This window comes from Coregonus lavaretus (genome assembly GCF_964263955.1).
Source record: "Coregonus lavaretus genome assembly, chromosome: 21".
Classification (NCBI taxonomy): Eukaryota; Metazoa; Chordata; class Actinopteri; order Salmoniformes; family Salmonidae; genus Coregonus; species Coregonus lavaretus.
Window position 1 is genome coordinate 26,172,859 of NC_140008.1, and position 18,920 is coordinate 26,191,778.

Sequence of the window (18,920 nt, forward strand, 5' to 3'; positions counted from 1 at the left end):
GTTCAGGCCACAGCCCACGCCGCTAAACCTCGAACATACACAAATATAACATGTCAAGTCAAGGGTCCCAAAACAGAAGAGAGAGAGATGAGACCGTAACCCCTATTTAAGCATTCCAAAACCCCGCGGGATTACCCATCATACCCCCCCACCCTTTCCATCTGTCCTGGCATATTTAACCCCTGCTAGCACCCATGAGAACGATAACACACCCACGAACACAGAACACAATACCGGGTCGTTACAGTATAAAACCGTTGGCTCATTAATCATGATTAATTGTAATAAAACAGATGCCAGGAGGTAAAGGTTGCATCAGTGCCTCTGGCAAGTGTGTGTGAGGAGAACATCCCCTGGCGACTACTTTAGATATTGCTTAACATTTACGTTGCCAATCAATGACCATAAATACTTTTGAGAATAATGTAGGCCTATTTAATATCGCAATGTTATAATATACCGATTAAAAAAACACTTCCGTTCTGTGGTATTATTAATCAACTATGAAATCTATTGGTTCAAGCCATGGGCAACTAAGGCTTTATGCTTAGTCAGTGTTGTGTGTGTCAGTTTGTAACCAAGGCGATGATCCCACTATGAAAAAAGAGAAACATTACATTCAAAAAAGAGGGCGCTCAAACAGGTTCAAGGACGGTTAAGGTTGCTCAAATGAAGGCGGGATATCCGTTCCTATCCAAAAAACTCCAAGCACAGTGAAAGTGGAATAAAAAAAAGTTGGCTTTAGACATACTGATATAAAGTCAGTTTTGCGTCCCCCTTGAATTAGCGAAGGAAATGGAATGTAGCTGATCCTAGATCGGGTCCTAGATCCCTCGGGGCATTTATACCCGGAGCTGAAACTACAAAACAAGTCAATTGGTTGTAGTCTACTTCCTTGTTTTCTTTGAAACGAAATAGCTCCATACACATAAGAAAAAAGAGAAATACAACCATGACTTTCCTTCGAAGGTTTGCGACTAGGCACTGCTCTCTCTCCCGCGGTTTGGGTGCTCTATCCCCGGCGTCTCTTGGAGCTCCAGGCTCGGTAACGTTACACCGGCTGAGAGTGGAAACGCTGCCCGGCGGAGGACGCCCTTTCACCGGATACAATGACACACACACCCGCTGGCTACACACCGAGACGCCAGAGCCCGTAGAAGTGGATCTAAAGCGACTAGATGGGGAGGACACTGGTAGGAAAAGACGCTATTTGAATCTTTATGATTTCCACTACCAGGAAACCTAGTTGACCGGTAGTAAGGTTTACAATTTTTGTGAGTCTTAAGTTCCACAATTTCACCATGATTGACAACCTGGTCTCAGAGCATTTCGTATTATTCTGTACATAAATCCAGGACACCACATTTAGTATGATATGTTACATTTCGTATGGTATGTATTCATTTGTGGATGTCCATCACCCAATTTGTATTATATGTTACGAATTGCAAAATGTACAATATGTAACGAATTCACTAAACGTACTATATGTTACGAATTTGCAAGATGTATGATATGTTACAAATTCTAGCTAGGTAGCTAACGTTAGCTAGCTGGCTAATGTTAGCTAGACTAGGGGTTAAGGTTAAATTTAGGAGTTAGATTAGAGGGTTAGGGGAAGGATTAGCTAATAGGGTTAATGTTAGGGTTAAGTGAAGTGTTAGCAAACATGCTAAGTAGTTGCAAAGTAGCTAAAATGTAGTAAGTCATTTAGTTGAAAAGTTGCTAAAATGCTAAAGTTGTCCGTGATGAGATTTGAACTCGCAACCTTTGGGTTGCTAGATGTTCGCTCTATAATCCCACCCATCCACCCCGACAAACCTTCCTAATCTGTCATTTGTAACCATACCAAACGTACCAAATCGTACTAATTTGAGTGTCCCGGATTTACGGTTACTATGTTACGCCTAGTGTATAAGACCAGGCTGTGATTGACAATGCTGAGAATCACCAGAGAGCCATAGGTAGTTGAGGTGAATAAGCTTATCCTGAAATTAAATAAAACTACCTGAAGTTACAGGGGAAGTAAGCGCACCACCTGCTGTGCCATAAAGTTCCAGACCTCTTGGTAGAGGCAGAATAAGTAGTAGCCACTTTGATACAGGGAGTGTTGTGTGGCAGGAGCTTCTGTACAGAGTGACAACCATTTCTGTCCAGTCTACTGTTCAATAATTAACACTGAGGTAAACACTGACCTATTTACACACACACACATGCAGGGGAGATGCTGTTTATAAAAAAAGCCTTCAGCCTAGCCACAGGTCAGACACAGCCTCAGGCAATCACCTCCTGTCTCTTTCCCTCCTTTCCTCCCTCCATCACCTCCTCTCCTTCCCACTCCCTCCATCGATCCTCAAATCTAAAGTGACAATATCATCAACATCTGCACCTAGGCCTGTGCATCTGCTCATATCTCAAATGCACAAACAATAACACACACAAATCAAATCAAATCAAATCAAATTGTATTGGTCACATGCGCCGAATACAACAGGTGCAGACATTACAGTGAAATGCTTACTTACAGCCCTTAACCAACAGTGCATTTATTTTAAACAAAAAAAGTAAGAATAAAACAACAACAAAAAAAGTGTTGAGAAAAAAAGAGCAGAAGTAAAATAAAGTGACAGTAGGGAGGCTATATATACAGTAAAATAAAGTGACAGTAGGGAGGCTATATATACAGGGGGGTACCGTTGCAGAGTCAATGTGCGGGGGCACCGGCTACGTGTCTATCTAATGTGCGGGGGCACATACACGTGTCTATCTTCTTGAGGAAGTACACGTGACTCTCTCTCTCTCTCTCTCTGTAGGTATAGCTGAGGTGTTGATGTGCCGTCAGAAGGCAAGGAACGCTCTGGGCCGTGTGTTTGTCTCTCAGGTGGGTTTTTATCTCTTATTGATTCTTACACACACACACACACACACACACCGAATTGATAACTATTGATCAGAGGTGTGGACTCAAGTCACATGACTTGGACTGGAGTCTGACTTGATAGAAAATAAAATAACTTGAGACTTGACTTGACTTGGAGCCTCAAGACTCGGGACTCGACTTTGACTTGAGACTGATGACTTCAAATTATCTGGCCAGGTTTTGTTACGTTTTGTCACTCATTTCGCCCCAGTCTGAGGTCCTGAGCGCTCTGGAGCAGGTTTTCATCAAGGATCTCTCTGTACTTTGTTCTGTTCATCTTTTCCATGATCCTGACTAGTCTCCCAGTCCCTGCCGCTGAAAAACATCACCACAGAATGATGCTTCCACCACCATGCTTCACCGTAGGGATGGTGCCAGGTTTCCTCCCGACGTGACGCTTGGCATTCAGGCCAAAGAGTTCAATCTTGGTTTCATCAGACCAGAGAATCTTGTTTCTCATGGCCTGAGAGTCTTTAGGTGCCTTTTGGCAAACTCCAAGCGGGCTGTCCTGTGCCTTTTACTGAGGAGTGTCTTCCGTCTGGCCACTCTACCATAATGGCCTGATTGGTGGAGTGCAGCAGAGATGGTTGTCCTTCTGGAAGGTTCTCCCATCTCCACAGAGGAACTCTAGAACTCTGTCAGAGTGACCATCGTGTTCTTGGTCACCTCCCTGACCAAGGCCCTTCTCCCCCGATTGGTCAGTTTGGCCGGGCGGCCAGCTCTAGGAAGCGTCTTGGTGGTTCCAAACTTCTTCCATTTAAGAATGATGGAGGAGACTGTGTTCTTGGGGACCTTCAATGCTGCAGACATTTTTTGGTACCCTTCCCAAGATCTGTGCCTCGAGACAATCCTGTCTCGGAGCTCTACGGACAATTCCTTTGACATGGCTTGGTTTTTGCTCTGACAAGCACTGTCAACTGTGGGACCTTATATAGACAGGTGTGTGCCTTTCCAAATCATGTCCAATCAATTGAATTTACCACAGGTGGACTCCAATCAAGTTGTAGAAACATCTCAAGGATGATCAATGGAAACAGGATGCACCTGAGCTCAATTTCGAGTCTCATAGCAAAGGGTCTGAATACTTCTGTAAATTTTATTTTTTATTTTTAATAAATTAGCAACATTTTCTAAAAACCTGTTTTCGCTTTGTCATTATGGGGTATTGTGTGTAGATTGATGAGGAAAATGTTTTATTTGATACATGTTAGAATAAGGCTGTAACGTAACAAAATGTGGAAAAAGTCAAGGGATCTGAATACTTTCCAATGGCACTGTATATACCTTAGTGGTGGTAGTGACTACTGTGCCTTCAGAAAGTATTCATACCCCTTGACTTATTCCTCATTTTGTTGTGTTACAGCCTAAATTCAAAATTGATTAAATTGAATGTTTTTCTCACCTATATACACACAATTCATCATAATGACAGTGAAAACATGTTTTTAGAAATGTTGACAAATGTATTGAAAATGAAATAAAGAAATATCTCATTTACGTAAGTATTCACACCCCTGAGTCAATACTTTGTAGAAGCAACTTTTGCAGTGACTACAGCTGTTAGGCTTTTTGGGTAAGTCTCTAAGAGCTTTCCACACCTGGATTGTGCAACATTTGCCCATTTACTTCTTGGTATCAACTAGTGTAGATTTGGCTTTGTGTTTTAGGTTATTGTCCTGTTAAAAAGGTGAATTCATCTCCCTGTGTCTGTTGGAAAGCAGACAGAACCAGGTTTTCCTCTAGGATTTTTCCTGTGCTTAGGTCTTCCGTTTCAGCACTCTTCTTCAATGGCTGTGTGAAGTTGCTGGATATTGGCGGGAACTGGAACACGCTGTCGTACACCTCGATCCAGAGCATCCCAAACATGCTTAATGGGTGACATGTCTGGTGAGTATGCAGGCCATGGAAGAACTGGGACATTTTCATCTTCCAGGAATTGTGTACAGATCCTTGCGACATGGGGCGGTGCATTATCATGCTGAAACATGAGTTGATGGCAGTGGATAAATGGCACGACAATGGGCCTCAGGATCTTGTCACAGTATCTCTGTGCATTCAAGTTGGCATTGATAAAAGTCTGTAGCTTATGCCTGCCCATACCATAACCCCACCGCCACCATGGGGCACTCTGTTGACAACGTTGACATCAGCAAACCGCTCGCCCACACAACGCCATACACGTGGTGTGCGGTTGTGAGGCCGGTTGGATGCACTGCCAAATTCTCTAAAGCGACGTTGGAGGTGGCTTATGGTAGAGAAATTAACATTCAATTCTCTGGCAATAGCTATGGTGGATTTTCCTGCAGTCAGCATGCCAATTGCACGCTTCCTCAAAACTTGAGACAGCTTTGGCATTGTTATGTGACAACTGCAGACTTTAGAGTGGCCTTTTATTGTCCCCAGCACAAGGTGCACCTGTGTAATTAATCAACATGTTTAATCAGCTTCTTGATATGCTACATCTGTCAGGTGGATGGATTATCTTGGCAAAGGAGAAATGGTCACTAACAGGGATGTAAACAAATTTGTGCACAAAATGTGAGAGAAATTAAGCTTTTTGTGTGGATGGAAAATGTCTGTGATCATTTTATGTCAGCTCATGAAACATGGGACCAACACTTTTCATGTTGCGTTTATATTTTTGTTCCGTGTATGTGACTTGTTAAGAAACTTATTGACTAGAGATATTTCAGCTTTTCATTTTTAATACATTTAAAAAAATGTCTAAAAACATAATTCCACTTTTACGTTATGTGGTATTGTGTGTAGGCCGGTGACATTTTTTAAATGTATTTAATCCATTTTAAATTCAGGCTGTAACACAACAAAATGTGGAACAAGTAAAGGGGTGTGAATACTTTCTGAAGTATATAGTATAGTATATGTATACAGTGAGGGAAAAAAGTATTTGATCCCCTGCTGATTTTGTACGTTTGCCCACTGACAAAGACATGATCAGTTTATAATTTTAATGGTAGGTTTATTTGAATACTGAGAGACAGAATAACAACAAAAAAATCCAGAAAGAAACGCATGTCAAAAATATTATAAATTGATTTGCATTTTAATGAGGGAAATAAGTATTTGACCCCTCTGCAAAACATGACTTAGTACTTGGTGGCAAAACCCTTGTTGGCAATCACAGAGGTCAGACGTTTCTTGTAGTTGGCCACCAGGTTTGCACACATCTCAGGAAGGATTTTGTCCCACTCCTCTTTGCAGATCTTCTCCAAGTCATTAAGGTTTCGAGGCTGACGTTTGGCAACTCGAACCTTCAGCTCCCTCCACAGATTTTCTATGGGATTAAGGTCTGGAGACTGGCTAGGCCACTCCAGGACCTTAATGTGCTTCTTCTTGAGCCACTCCTTTGTTGCCTTGGCCGTGTGTTTTGGGTCATTGTCATGCTGGATTACCCATCCACGACCCATTTTCAATGCCCTGGTTGAGGGAAGGAGGTTCTCACCCAAGATTTGACGGTACATGGCCCCGTCCATCGTCCCTTTGATGTGGTGAAGTTGTCCTGTCCCCTTAGCAGAAAAACACCCCCAAAGCATAATGTTTCCACCTCCATGTTTGACGGTGGGGATGGTGTTCTTGGGGTCATAGGCAGCATTCCTCCTCCTCCAAACACGGCGAGTTGAGTTGATGCCAAAGAGCTCCATTTTGGTCTCATCTGACCACAACACTTTCACCCAGTTCTCCTCTGAATCATTCAGATGTTCAATGGAAAACTTCAGACGGGCCTGTATATGTGCTTTCTTGAGCAGGGGGAGTTTGCGGGCGCTGCAGGATTTCTGTCCTTCACGGCGTAGTATGTTACCAATTGTTTTCTTGGTGACTATGGTCCCAGCTGCCTTGAGATCATTGACAAGATCCTCCCGTGTAGTTCTGTGCTGATTCCTCACCGTTCTCATGATCATTGCAACTCCACAAGGTGAGATCTTGCATGGAGCCCCAGGCCGAGGGAGATTGACAGTTCTTTTGTGTTTCTTCCATTTGCGAATAATCGCACCAACTGTTGTCACCTTCTCACCAAGCTGCTTGGCGATGGTCTTGTAGCCCATTCCAGCCTTGTGTAGGTCTACAATCTTGCCCCTGACATCCTTGGAGAGCTCTTTGGTCTTGGCCATGGTGGAGAGTTTGGAATCTGATTGATTGATTGCTTCTGTGGACAGGTGTCTTTTATACAGGTAACAAACTGAGATTAGGAGCACTCCCTTTTAAGAGTGTGCTCCTAATCTCAGCTCGTTACCTGTATAAAAGACACCTGGGAGCCAGAAATCTTTCTGATTGAGAGGGGGTCAAATACTTATTTCCCTCATTAAAATGCAAATCAATTTGTAACATTTTTTACATGCGTTTTCCTGGATTTTTTTGTTGTTATTCTGTCTCTCACTGTTCAAATAAACCTACCATTAAAATTATAGACTGATCATTTCTTTGTCAGTGGGCAAACGTACAAAATCAGCAGGGGATCAAATACTTTTTTCCCTCACTGTATGTCTAAAGATAGTTGTAACATCGCACAAACTTCAATACTTATGGGATGAAGATGTAACATATTCTGACCAATCAATTACCATATTTGTGAGGAGGAAAAAGGTTACAGACAGATAATGCTTTCCATCCGATCCTGCAACCTCCGCTGCATACAGGTAGGCCATATGATCCTGCTTGCTCTGGATTCCAGAGAAGTGGCAATGTGACATGATATCCCTAGTTGATATTGACTGCTAACATGAATGACTTTCAGCTCAAAATGCAGGTGAATGACTCAGTTTATTTCTATATCTTGCGTTTTGAAAAGGCATCACCGTTTATGGCTGTAATGACAGGCTATATTGTGTGTGCGTGTACACCCTGTGCACGCTTGCATGTGCTTGCACGGGGGTCGCAAGCTTTGAACCATTCCTTTTTGGGGGTCGCGGGTCAAAAAGTTTGAAAACCACTGAGCTAGCGAACAAGTTGCTGATTTGCTGTACAGCTGTAGGTTTGGGTGCAGCGCAAATGTCAAATTGTAGGGAGAGAGGATTGCCAGTGTCACAGGAGGCTGCTGAGGGGAGGACGGCTCATAATAATGGCTGGAACGGTGCAAATGGAATGTAATCAAACACCTGGAAACCATGTGTTTGATGTAAACTCAGCAAAAAAAGAAACGTCCCTTTTTCAGGACCTTGTCTTTCAAAGATAACTTGTAAAAATCAAAATAACTTCACAGATCTTCATTGTAAAGGATTTAAACACTGTTTCCCATGCTTGTTCAATGAACCATGAACAATTAATGAACATGCACCTGTGGAATGGTCATTAAGACACTAACAGCTTACAGACCGTAGGCAATTGAGGTCACAGTTATGAAAACTTAGGACACTAAAGAGGCCTTTCTACTGACTCTGAAAAACACCAAAAGAAAGATGCCCAGGGTCCCTGCTCATCTACGTGAACGTGCATTAGGCATGCTGCAAGGAGGCATGAGGACTGCAGATGTGGCCAGGGCAATAAATTGCAATGTCCATACTGTTTATTTATTTTATTTTACCTTTATTTAACTAGGCAAGTCAGTTAAGAACAAATTCTTATTTACAATGACGGCCTACACCGGCCAAACCCGGACGACGCTGGGCCAATTGTGCGCTGCCCTATGGGACTCCCAATCACGGCCGGTTGTGATGCAGCCTGGAATCGAACCAGGGGGTCTGTAGTGACGCCTCAAACTGAGATGCAGTGCCTTAGACTGCTGCGCCACTGCGCTACAGGGTGACAGGACGGACAGCTGATCGTCCTCGCAGTGGCAGACCACGTGTAACAACACCTGAACAGGCTCGGTACATCCGAACATCACACCTGCGGGACAGGTACAGGATGGCAACAACAACTGCCCGAGTTACACCAGGAACGCACAATCCCTCCATCAGTGCTCAGACTGTCCGCAATAGGCTGAGAGAGGCTGGACTGAGGGATTGTAGGCCTGTTGTAAGGCAGGTCCTCACCAGACCTCACCGGTAACAACGTCGCCTATAGGTACAAACCCACCATCGCTGGACCTGACAGGACTGGCAAAAAGTGCTCTTCACTGACGAGTCACGGTTTTGTCTCACCAGGGGTGATGGTCGGATTCGCGTTTATCGTCGAAGGAATGAGCGTTATACTGAGGCCTGTACTCTGGAGCGGGATCGATTTGGAGGTGGAGGGTCCGTCATGGTCTGGGGCGGTGTGTCACAGCATCATTGGACTGAGCTTGTTGTCATTGCAGGCAATCTCAACGCTGTGTGTTACAGGGAAGACATCCTCCTCCCTCATGTGGTACCCTTCCTGCAGGCTCATCCTGACATGACCCTCCAGCATGAAAATGCCACCAGCCATACTGCTCGTTCTGTGCGTGATTTCCTGCAAGACAGGAATGTCAGTGTTTTGCCATGGCCAGCAAAGAGCCCGGATCTCAATCCCATTGAGCACGTCTGGGACCTGTTGGATCGGAGGGAGAGGGCTAGGACCATTCCCCCCAGAAATGTCTGGGATCTTGCAGGTGCCTTGGTGGAAGAGTGGGGTAACATCTCACAGCAAGAACTCATGGACTGCAACATATTTGCCAGGAGGAGATGCACTGCAGTACTTAATACAGCTGGTGGCCACACCAGATACTGACTGTTACTTTTGATTTTGACCCCCCCTTTGTTCAGGGACAATTTATTCAATTTCTGTTAGTCACATGTCTGTGGATCTTGTTCAGTTTATGTCTCAGTTGTTGAATCTTGTTATGTTCATACAAATATATGTTAAGTTTGCTGAAAATAAACGCAGTTGACAGTGAGAGGATGTTTCTTTTTTTGCTGAGTTTATTTGATACCATTCCACTCATTCTGGTCCAGTCAATACCACGACCCCGTTCTCCCCAAATAAGGTGCCACCAACCTCCTGTGAGATTTGCTCCACAAACTGTTTGTTGATCAATAATATAAACTGTTAACATTCCAAGCTCACCAGCAATACCAAACAACAATTACTATCATAGCCCTACTGGTCTTTTGGTATGTCAAAATTGCTTGAAATGTATCATTTACTTATGAAGCTTGCATTTGGAATTTGATGTTAAAATGTATTATTACATAATCAAAATGTGTTTTAGACAAAATAATGAAAAGGGCTGTCTGTTAGCCTCAATAAATAAACAAAGATGTGTAGTTGAACAAGTCATTGCCTGTATAGATTTAATTTTTGCTTGACTTGAGTATTGACTTGGAAAAAAACCTTTGACTCGACTCGACTTGCTCTTAGAATGCAAGACTTGGACTTGACTCGAGACTCGACCCGTTCTACTTGGAACTCGACTTGATACTGGGACTTTTTTTTGCTTATGAGTGACTCGAATAATAGTGTCCTGGTCCCACCTATGCTATTAATCTAACAGAGTATGATAACTGTTTTTAGAAATACTTTTCTCTCCCACTCCCTCTCTCTCTCTACCCCTCTCTCTCTCTAGATGAGGGAGCTGGTGTCCTCTCTACACCATGACTCAGCTGTGAGGGTGGTGGTCTTCAGGAGTCTGGTACAAGGGGTCTTCTGTGCAGGTCTGTCCTTTTGTTTGTGTGTGTGTGTGTGTGTGTGTGTGTGTGTGTGTGTGTGTGTGTGTGTGTGTGTGTGTGTGTGTGTGTGTGTGTGTGGGTGTGTATTTATTTGATGTCTTCTCTGTGTCTTCTGTAGGAGCTGATCTGAAGGAGAGAGCTGAGATGAACCACTCTGACTCCGATCTGTTTGTTCACGGCCTGCGCTCACTCATGACTGAAATCGGTGAGGGGTGTGTGTAAAGTATGTGTGTGTGTTTGTATGTGTGCAGACTAGGGGCTACCCCTAGTCTTATTCAGCCTTCAGCCTGTTCTCATGCTAGTATATCTCACTCAACATCCCAAAATGCCCCAAAAACTTCAATTTTCTCTCGCTCTCTCTCCCTCTCTCTGAAATCACTTCATAGGCCTCCACTACACAGTTCAAGAGTTTAGACACAATTAGAAAGTTAGCACAAACAGTTAGTGTGTTTGTGCATTGTACTGTGTGTGCATGCGTGCGTTCATAGTCTGTAACTACATCGTCTGATCTCTCCACATGTCGTCTCTCTATGGATGTTACATCGGTATCGCAGCCTTGTTGCCCATGCCGACGGTTGCAGCGGTGGATGGCTTCGCCCTTGGAGGGGGTCTGGAGCTGGCGCTTGCCTGTGACCTTCGCACAGCTGGTCAGTGACCTCTAACCTCTTACCTAACCTATCACCATTAGCCTCTCACTTCTCACCTCTAACAGGGAGCCATCCCTTTTTGTGACAAATAAAGACACTCTAGATTAATATGTACATGCATTGAGTGCATGTAAAGGCACTTAGCAATTACAATGCTATTTAAAAATGAGAGAAATGCATTGCGGACCCACTTTTTTAGGGCAGCGGATCAAGCTCTCTCCCCCCCACACATAAATATATATATTTAAAATTATTTAAAATTTTGGAACTCAGTCGGAGTCTCAATTTACTGTTGAGAGTTAGAGTAGTACAATACACAAGGTGCAATTTAGAAATTTGGTTGTGCATCAGCAGTTTCTCTCTTGTTATGTCAGTCTCTGACAGTCACTCAATTAGCCCGTCAGCTAACATTTTTTTAGATTGGTAAGTTAGTCTAGACAGCTACATATCTAAACTTGTAGTAATCATGGTTGAATTACCAACCGGGGGGCCCCCCATTGATTTTGTTAGTCACTCTCACTCAGATATCATATTAAAAACTGCAAACATTTCTCTCCACCCTATGGCAAAATGTGAAGAATTGCAGGAAATGAGCTCTAAAACTGCTAAATCTTATCTCTGCCCATGGCAAAATGTGTAGAATTGCAACAAACTTGCTTTAAAACTGCAACATTTTCTCTACGCCCCATGGCAAAATGTGTAGAATTGCAGGAAATTACTCTAAAACTTCAACGTTTTCTCTCCGCTATCAAGAGTGGAGAAAACAAAATGTCACTTAAGAAAAATTCAAACAATAACATTTAACTTGGAGCCCTCAAAAGGCTAAGGTCGGCTCTGACTGCGTGTGTGGGTATGCAGACCCGCGAGCCACTGTGGCCCCTCATGATGAGTTCAGATTTTTTGTGGCCACAACCCCATCAAAGTTGCTCATCCCTTGGCTAATTAATGCATAGGTGAACGCAATGGGCTGCACTAAATGTGCATTACACTGTCCGACAGGTGGAAATGCTTGCAAAGGGAAATCAGAGGAGATGCAGTATTGCATATTTTTAATGATACATGTTTGTTTTCAAATTCATTAAAGTTCATTTTCAAATTGATTGTGCGTACTTACAGTATGCACACATGACTGTAAGTCGCTTTGGATAAAAGTGTCTGCTAAATGGCATATATTATTATTATTATTATTATTTGTATCATTATTGGCCACCTCAAAATGTGTCTTGACAAGCCACTGTCAAGTTCAGTTGTGTAGGGAAATGATCGGGCTGAAATCCAGTTCTATACCAAGACACTTTGTTCGCACTTTGGTCACCCCTGCTAAGGGCATGTGATTCATAAGAAGAACATAACGTTGCATGATTTCCATTAATCAGTGAAATTAAGGGGGAAATGCCATGTGGTGTACATGAGGGATGCAGGTGATTTAGATTGGAGGAAATAAATAACCTAATAAAACCTGTTAACCTGATAAACAGAAAGTACACAAGTAGAAAACACAACCATTAGAGGAATACAAATATGGGTTTCAAACCTAGGCTTCAGACAACTTCTTAGATCCACTGCCTCGGAGATGGAGACACAACTCTTCACCCAAAGACTTGAGGTACAGTATGAACAATTTGTTATTTTGTTTAACATAAACAGCCAGTAAAAATCTAATTGATATTTTGAGATTTTACAATTGAGTATTGAACACTGATCTTAATGAATCTTGAGAAACAAATTAGTTAATTATAAGTAGATGGTATACAACTATTTGTATTAAATTATAATCTTGGTCTTCTCAATATCTATGTTACACATCCTTCTTTTATTGACTAGTTTATATCTTATTAAATGGTGTTACTATAGTTATGACTTGTTTATTAATTTATCAATTAATTGACTAAGTTCTATGGGAAAATGTTACTTTGTTATTGAGGATCAATCTTTCTATTTCTTTGATTATTGAGAGTATGCTGGTCAATGATAATAATCACTAATGATTAGTTGTAGGGTTTCAAATTCAGATATTTTAAAAGTGTATCTTTGTGGTGATTCTATGAGTACAATCACGCATACACAGTATACAAAACATTAAGAATACCTTCTCTTTCCATGACAGACTGACCAGGTGAATCCAGGTGAAAGCTATGATCCCTTATTGATGTCAGTTGTTAAATGCACTCCAATCAGTGTAGATGAAGGGGAGGAGGAAGGTTAAAGAAGGATTTTTAAGCCTTGAGACAATTGAGACATGAATTGTGTATGAGTGCCATTTAGGTGAATGAGCAAGACAAATAATTTAAGTGCCTTTTGAACGGGGTATGGTAGTAGGTGCCAGGCACACCATTTTGTGTCAAGATCTGCAACGCTGCTGGGTTTTTCACGCTCCACAGTTTCCTGTGTGTATCAAAAATGACGAATAGAGGCTGTTCTGAGTGCAAAAGGGTGAGGCAACTCAATATTAGGAAGGTGTTCCTAATGTTTGGTATACTCAGTGTATAATCAAATGAATCACAAAAACATTTAAGCATTAATGGTGTGCATTTGATTGACAAGCAATACTTTCTGCATTAATAGGTACACTACCGTTCAAAAGTTTGGGGTCACTTAGAAATGTCCTAGTTTTCCATGAAAACATACATGAAATGAGTGAATAGGAAATATAGCAAAATGCATAGGAAATGTAGTAATTGACAAGGTTAGAAATAATGATTTTTTAATTGAAATAATAATTGTGTCCTTCAAACTTTGCTTTCGTCCAAGAATCCTCCATTTGCAACAATTACAGCCTTGCAGACCTTTGGCATTGTAGTTGTCAATTTGTTGAGGTAATCTGAAGAGATTTCACCCCTGCTTCCTGAAGCACCCCCCACAAGTTGGATTGGCTTGATGGGCACTTCTTACGTACCATACGGTCAAACTGCTCCCACAACAGCTCAATAGGGTTGAGATCCGGTGACTGTGCTGGCCACTCCATTATAGACAGAAAACCAGCTGACTGCTTCTTCCCTAAATAGTTCTTGCATAGTTTGGAGCTGTGCTTTAGGTCATCGTCCTGTTGTAGGAGGAAATTGGCTCCAATCAAGCGCCGTCCACAGGGTACGGCATGGCGTTGCAAAATGGAGTGATAGCCTTCCTTCTTCAAGATCCCTTTTACCCTGTACAAATCTCCCACTTTACCACCACCAAAGCACCCCCAGACCATCACATTGCCTCCACCATGCTTGACAGATGGCATCAAGCACTCCTCCAGCATCTTTTCATTTGGTCTGCGTCTCACAAATGTTCTTCTTTGTGATCCGAACTTTTCAAACTTCGATTCGTCTGTCCATAACACTTTTTTTCCAATCTTCCTCTGTCCAGTGTCTGTGTTCTTTTTCCCATCTTAATCTTTTCTTTTTATTGGCCAGTGTTATTATGGCTTTTTCTTTGCAACTCTGCCTAGAAGGTCAACTTCCGGAGTCGCCTCTTCACTGTTGACGTTGAGACTGGTGTTTTGTGGGTACTATTTAATGAAGCTGCCAGTTGAGGACCTGTGAGGCATCTGTTTCTCAAACAAGACACTCTAATGTATTTGTCCTCTTGCTCAGTTGTGCACCGGGGCCTCCCACTCCTCTTTCTATTCTGGTTAGAGCCAGTTTGCGCTGTTCTGTGAAGGGAGTAGTACACAGCGTTGTACAAGATCTTCAGTTTCTTGGCAATTTCTCGCATGGAATAGCCTTCATTTCTCAGAACAAGAATAGACTGACGAGTTTCAGAAGAAAGTTATTTGTTTCTGGCCATTTTGAGCCTGTAATCGAACCCACAATTGCTGATGCTCCAGATACTCAACTAGTCTCAAGAAGGCCCGTTTTATTGTTTCTTTAATCAGCACAACAGTTTTCAACTATGCTAACATAATTGCAAAAGGGTTTTCGAATGATCAATTAGCCTTTTAAAATGATAAACTTGGATTAGCAAACACAATGTGCCATTGGAACACAGGACTGATGGTTGCTGATAATGGGCCTCTGTACGCCTATGTAGATATTCCATTAAAAATCGGCCATTTCCAGCTACAATAGCCATTTACAACATTAACAATGTCTACACTGTATTTCTGATCAATTTGATGTTATTTTAATGGACAGAGAAATTGATTTTCTTTCGAAAACAAAGACATTTCAAAGTGACCCCAAACTTTTGAACGGTAGTGTAAGTGTTGATTGACAAACAATACTTTCTGCATTAATAGTTTTGTGTTGGTGAAGCAGCCCACTTAACACCAGACTGAACTGTGACCCTGACCCTGTAACCAGGAGTTTCCCCAGGATGGCTCAACAAGCGCCAAATCCTGAAGCTGGGTTGAGAGAAGTCTCATCTCTCACCAGGGAATGCTAGTCAAAGGTGAGAGGCTCCACTACACCTGTATCACTATGACTGACATTCTTATCTGTCCCATTTCAACTGTCTTGTTTTTAACTCACTCTGATATTCAGACTCCTCCACATATCTGAACTACACTGAACAAAAATATAAACGCAACATGCAACAATTTCAAAGATTTTAGTGAGTTACAGTTCAGACAAGGAAATCAGTCAATTTAAATAAATTCATTAGGCCCTAATTTATGGGATTTCACATGACTGGGAATATAGATATGCATCTGTTGGTCACAGATTAGTAGGGGTGTGGATCAGAAAACCAGTCAGGATCTGTGTGACAACTATTTGCCACATGCAGCGCGACACATCTCCTTTGCATAGAGTTGATCAGGCTGTTGATTGTGGCCTGTGGAATTTTGTCCCACTCCTCTTCAATGGCTGTGCGAAGTTGCTGGATATTGTCCGGAACTGGAACACGCTGTCGTACACGTCGATCCAGAGCGTCCCAAACTTGCTCAATGGGTGACATGTTTGAGTATTCAGGCCATGGAAGAACTGGGAAATTTTCAGCTTCCAGGAATTGTGTACAGATCCTTGCATCATGGGGCCGTGCATTATCATGCTGAAACATGAGGTGATGGCGGCGGATGAATGGCACGACAATGGGCCTCAGGATCTTGTCACAGTATCTCTGTGCATTCAAATTGCCATCTATAAAATGCAATTGTGTCTGTAGCTTATGCCTGCCCATACCATAGCCCCACCGCCACCATGGGACACTGTTCACAACGTTGACATCCGCAAACCGCTCACTCACATGACGCCATACACGCTGTCTGCCATCTGCCCAGTATAGTTGAAACCGGGATTAATCCGTGAAGAGCTCACTTCTCCAGCGTGCTAGTGGCCATCGAAGGTGAGCATTTACCTACTGAAGTCGGTTACGATGCCGAACTGCAGTCAGGTCAAGACCCTGGTGAGGACAACGAGCACGCAGATGAGCTTCCCTGAGACGTTATTTTACAGTTTGTGCAGAAATCCTTCGGTTTGCAAACCCACAGTTTCATCAGCTGTCCAGGTGGCAGGTCTCAGACAATCCCGCAGGTGAAGAAGCGGGATGTGGAGCTCCTGGGCTGGCGTGGTTACACGTCGTCTGCGGTTGTGAGGCCGGTTGGAGGTACTGCCAAATTCTTTAAAACGTTGTTGGAGGTGGCTTATCCTAGAGAAATGAACATTGAATTCCCTGGCAACAGCTCTGGTGGACATTCCTGCAGTCATCATGACAATTGCACGCTCCCTCAAAACTTGAGACAAAACAGCATATTTTAGAGTGGTCTTTTATTGTCCCCAGCACAAGGTTTACCTGTGTAATAATCATGATGTTTAATCAGCTTCTTGATATGCCACCCCGTCAGGTGGATGGATGGATTATGTTGGCAAAGGAGAAATGCTCACTAACAGGGATGTAAACAAATTTGTGCATAAACTTCGAGAGAAATAAGCTTTTTATGCATATGGAACATTTCTTGGATCTTTTATTTCAGCTCATGAAACATGGGACCAACACTTTACATGTCGCATTTATATCTTTGTTCAGTATAGTTATGTATCCACTCTGGAGCAGGTTTTCATCAAGGATCTCTCTGTACTTTGCTCTGTTCAACTTTCCCTCGATCCTGACTAGTCTCCCAGTCCCTGCCGCTGAAAAACATCCCCACAGCATGATGCTGCCACCACCATGCTTCACCGTAGGGATGGTGCCAGGTTTCCTCCAGACGTGACGCTTGGCATTCAGGCCAAAGAATTCAATCTTGGTTTCATCAGACCAGAGAATCTTGTTTCTCATGGTCTGAGAGTCCTTTAGATGCCTTTTAGCAAACTCCAAGCGGGCTGTAATGTGCCTTTTTACTGAGGAGTGGCTTCCGTCTGGCCACTCTACCATAAAGGCGTGATTGGTGGAGTGCTGCAGAGATGATTGTCCTTCTGGAAGGTTCTCCCATCTCCACAGTGGAACTCTGGAGCTCTGTCAGAGGGACCATCGGGTTTTTGGTCACCTCCCTGACCAAGGCCTTTCTTCCCCGATTGCTCAGTTTGGCCGGGCGGTCAGTTCTAGGAAGAGTCTTGGTGGTTCCAAACTTCTTCCATTTAAGAATGATGGAGGCCACTTTGTTCTTGGGGAACTTCAATGCTGCAGACATTTGTTGGTACCCTTCACCAGATCTGTGCGAGGCACAGATCTGGGGTATGGTACCAAAAGATGGGAGATTTTATATATATATATATATATATATCCTTTTTTTTTTTATCATATCTTTTGGAGTGGCGGCAACTATCTAAATATATACAGGAGAAACACTGGACAGTGGCATCATATCCTACACACCAAATGAATGTGGTGCACAATTATCTATCTCCTAGAATATCTCTCAAATTTAAACTTTACTCTCTAATATTAATGAATTAATACATATTTTAGTCTAAATATATTTTATTTTATTGTATTTGTTGACAATCTTACACTAGGCAAACCTTCTCAGTATTCAGTGCATGATCTTCAGACCATATCGTTTTGTGGTTTATGGAATTATGTTTTTGTACTTTCACTTATGTTTTATTGTATATTACATAATAATAATATCCATTAAGTTGTTTCTCACAGATCTTATGGTGTGGTTACCACAACCACACATTACCCTGCATGGCTAGCCCCTCTTAGCTTGACTTGTTTGTTATGGGTTTTTTAATTGTGTGTGTGTGAATAGCCTCTATGCTCAAGTCAGTGACAATGTAGGGAGCCAGTATAGGCCCATCACATTTTTATACAGTGGGTGTTTGTGTATGTGAACTGAGACTCTTTACTCTCCTCTTTTGATACTCTGACACAAATGTTGTTTTTGTGGCTTCCTAGCAACCTACCTTGTACTGCGGAAGAAGGCTGATAAGGAGGGCAAGTCTGTCCCTGAGACCAGCAACGATATCATCACAACCTCCAATCAAGAGAAGTGTCCGGGTCTGTAGCCATGACACTGAAAAATGATTGCAGTGGAATTGTATATTGTGAAATTGAAATAAGAACATATTACTAAATGACAGGGATGTTTTGTTAGCTATTCTGATGAATTTATTATCTTTGTAGCCTACTAAATTCAGCTTTCTTTCATGAGATTTTAGTGACCAACCCTTAAAGGAAAGATTCACCCATTTTTGAATGTTATATTGTTTTTGTGCATCTCTGAGCGATGTTTTATCAGTTCCCTGGGTCATTTAATGTCTTCATGTGTGTCTGAGCTATTGCCGTTCAAGCAGGCAGAAATTCGGCCGGTATGACGTAGCATTGCGATAAAGCCGCTCTCACTACACTGGAAGTTAAATAGGAATACGACTTTTAGTTTGTGAAAACGTCTATCATACATGTCAG

The 18,920-nt window shown here is 42.5% G+C and overlaps 1 protein-coding gene across 1 annotated transcript in view; it reads left to right on the forward strand.

Annotated features, from left to right (window-relative positions):
• The first annotated feature begins 587 nt into the window (after positions 1-587).
• The window catches only part of echdc2 (enoyl CoA hydratase domain containing 2), a 33,340-nt gene continuing 15,007 nt past the window's right edge, over positions 588-18,920 (forward strand). The window contains exons 1-5 of the mRNA XM_084185980.1: positions 588-1,193; positions 2,814-2,881; positions 10,401-10,488; positions 10,622-10,708; positions 11,058-11,150. Of these exons, the coding sequence (XP_084042106.1) occupies positions 953-1,193; positions 2,814-2,881; positions 10,401-10,488; positions 10,622-10,708; positions 11,058-11,150 (577 nt within the window). The 5' untranslated portion in view covers positions 588-952. The remainder of the gene's footprint in view (positions 1,194-2,813; positions 2,882-10,400; positions 10,489-10,621; positions 10,709-11,057; positions 11,151-18,920) is intronic.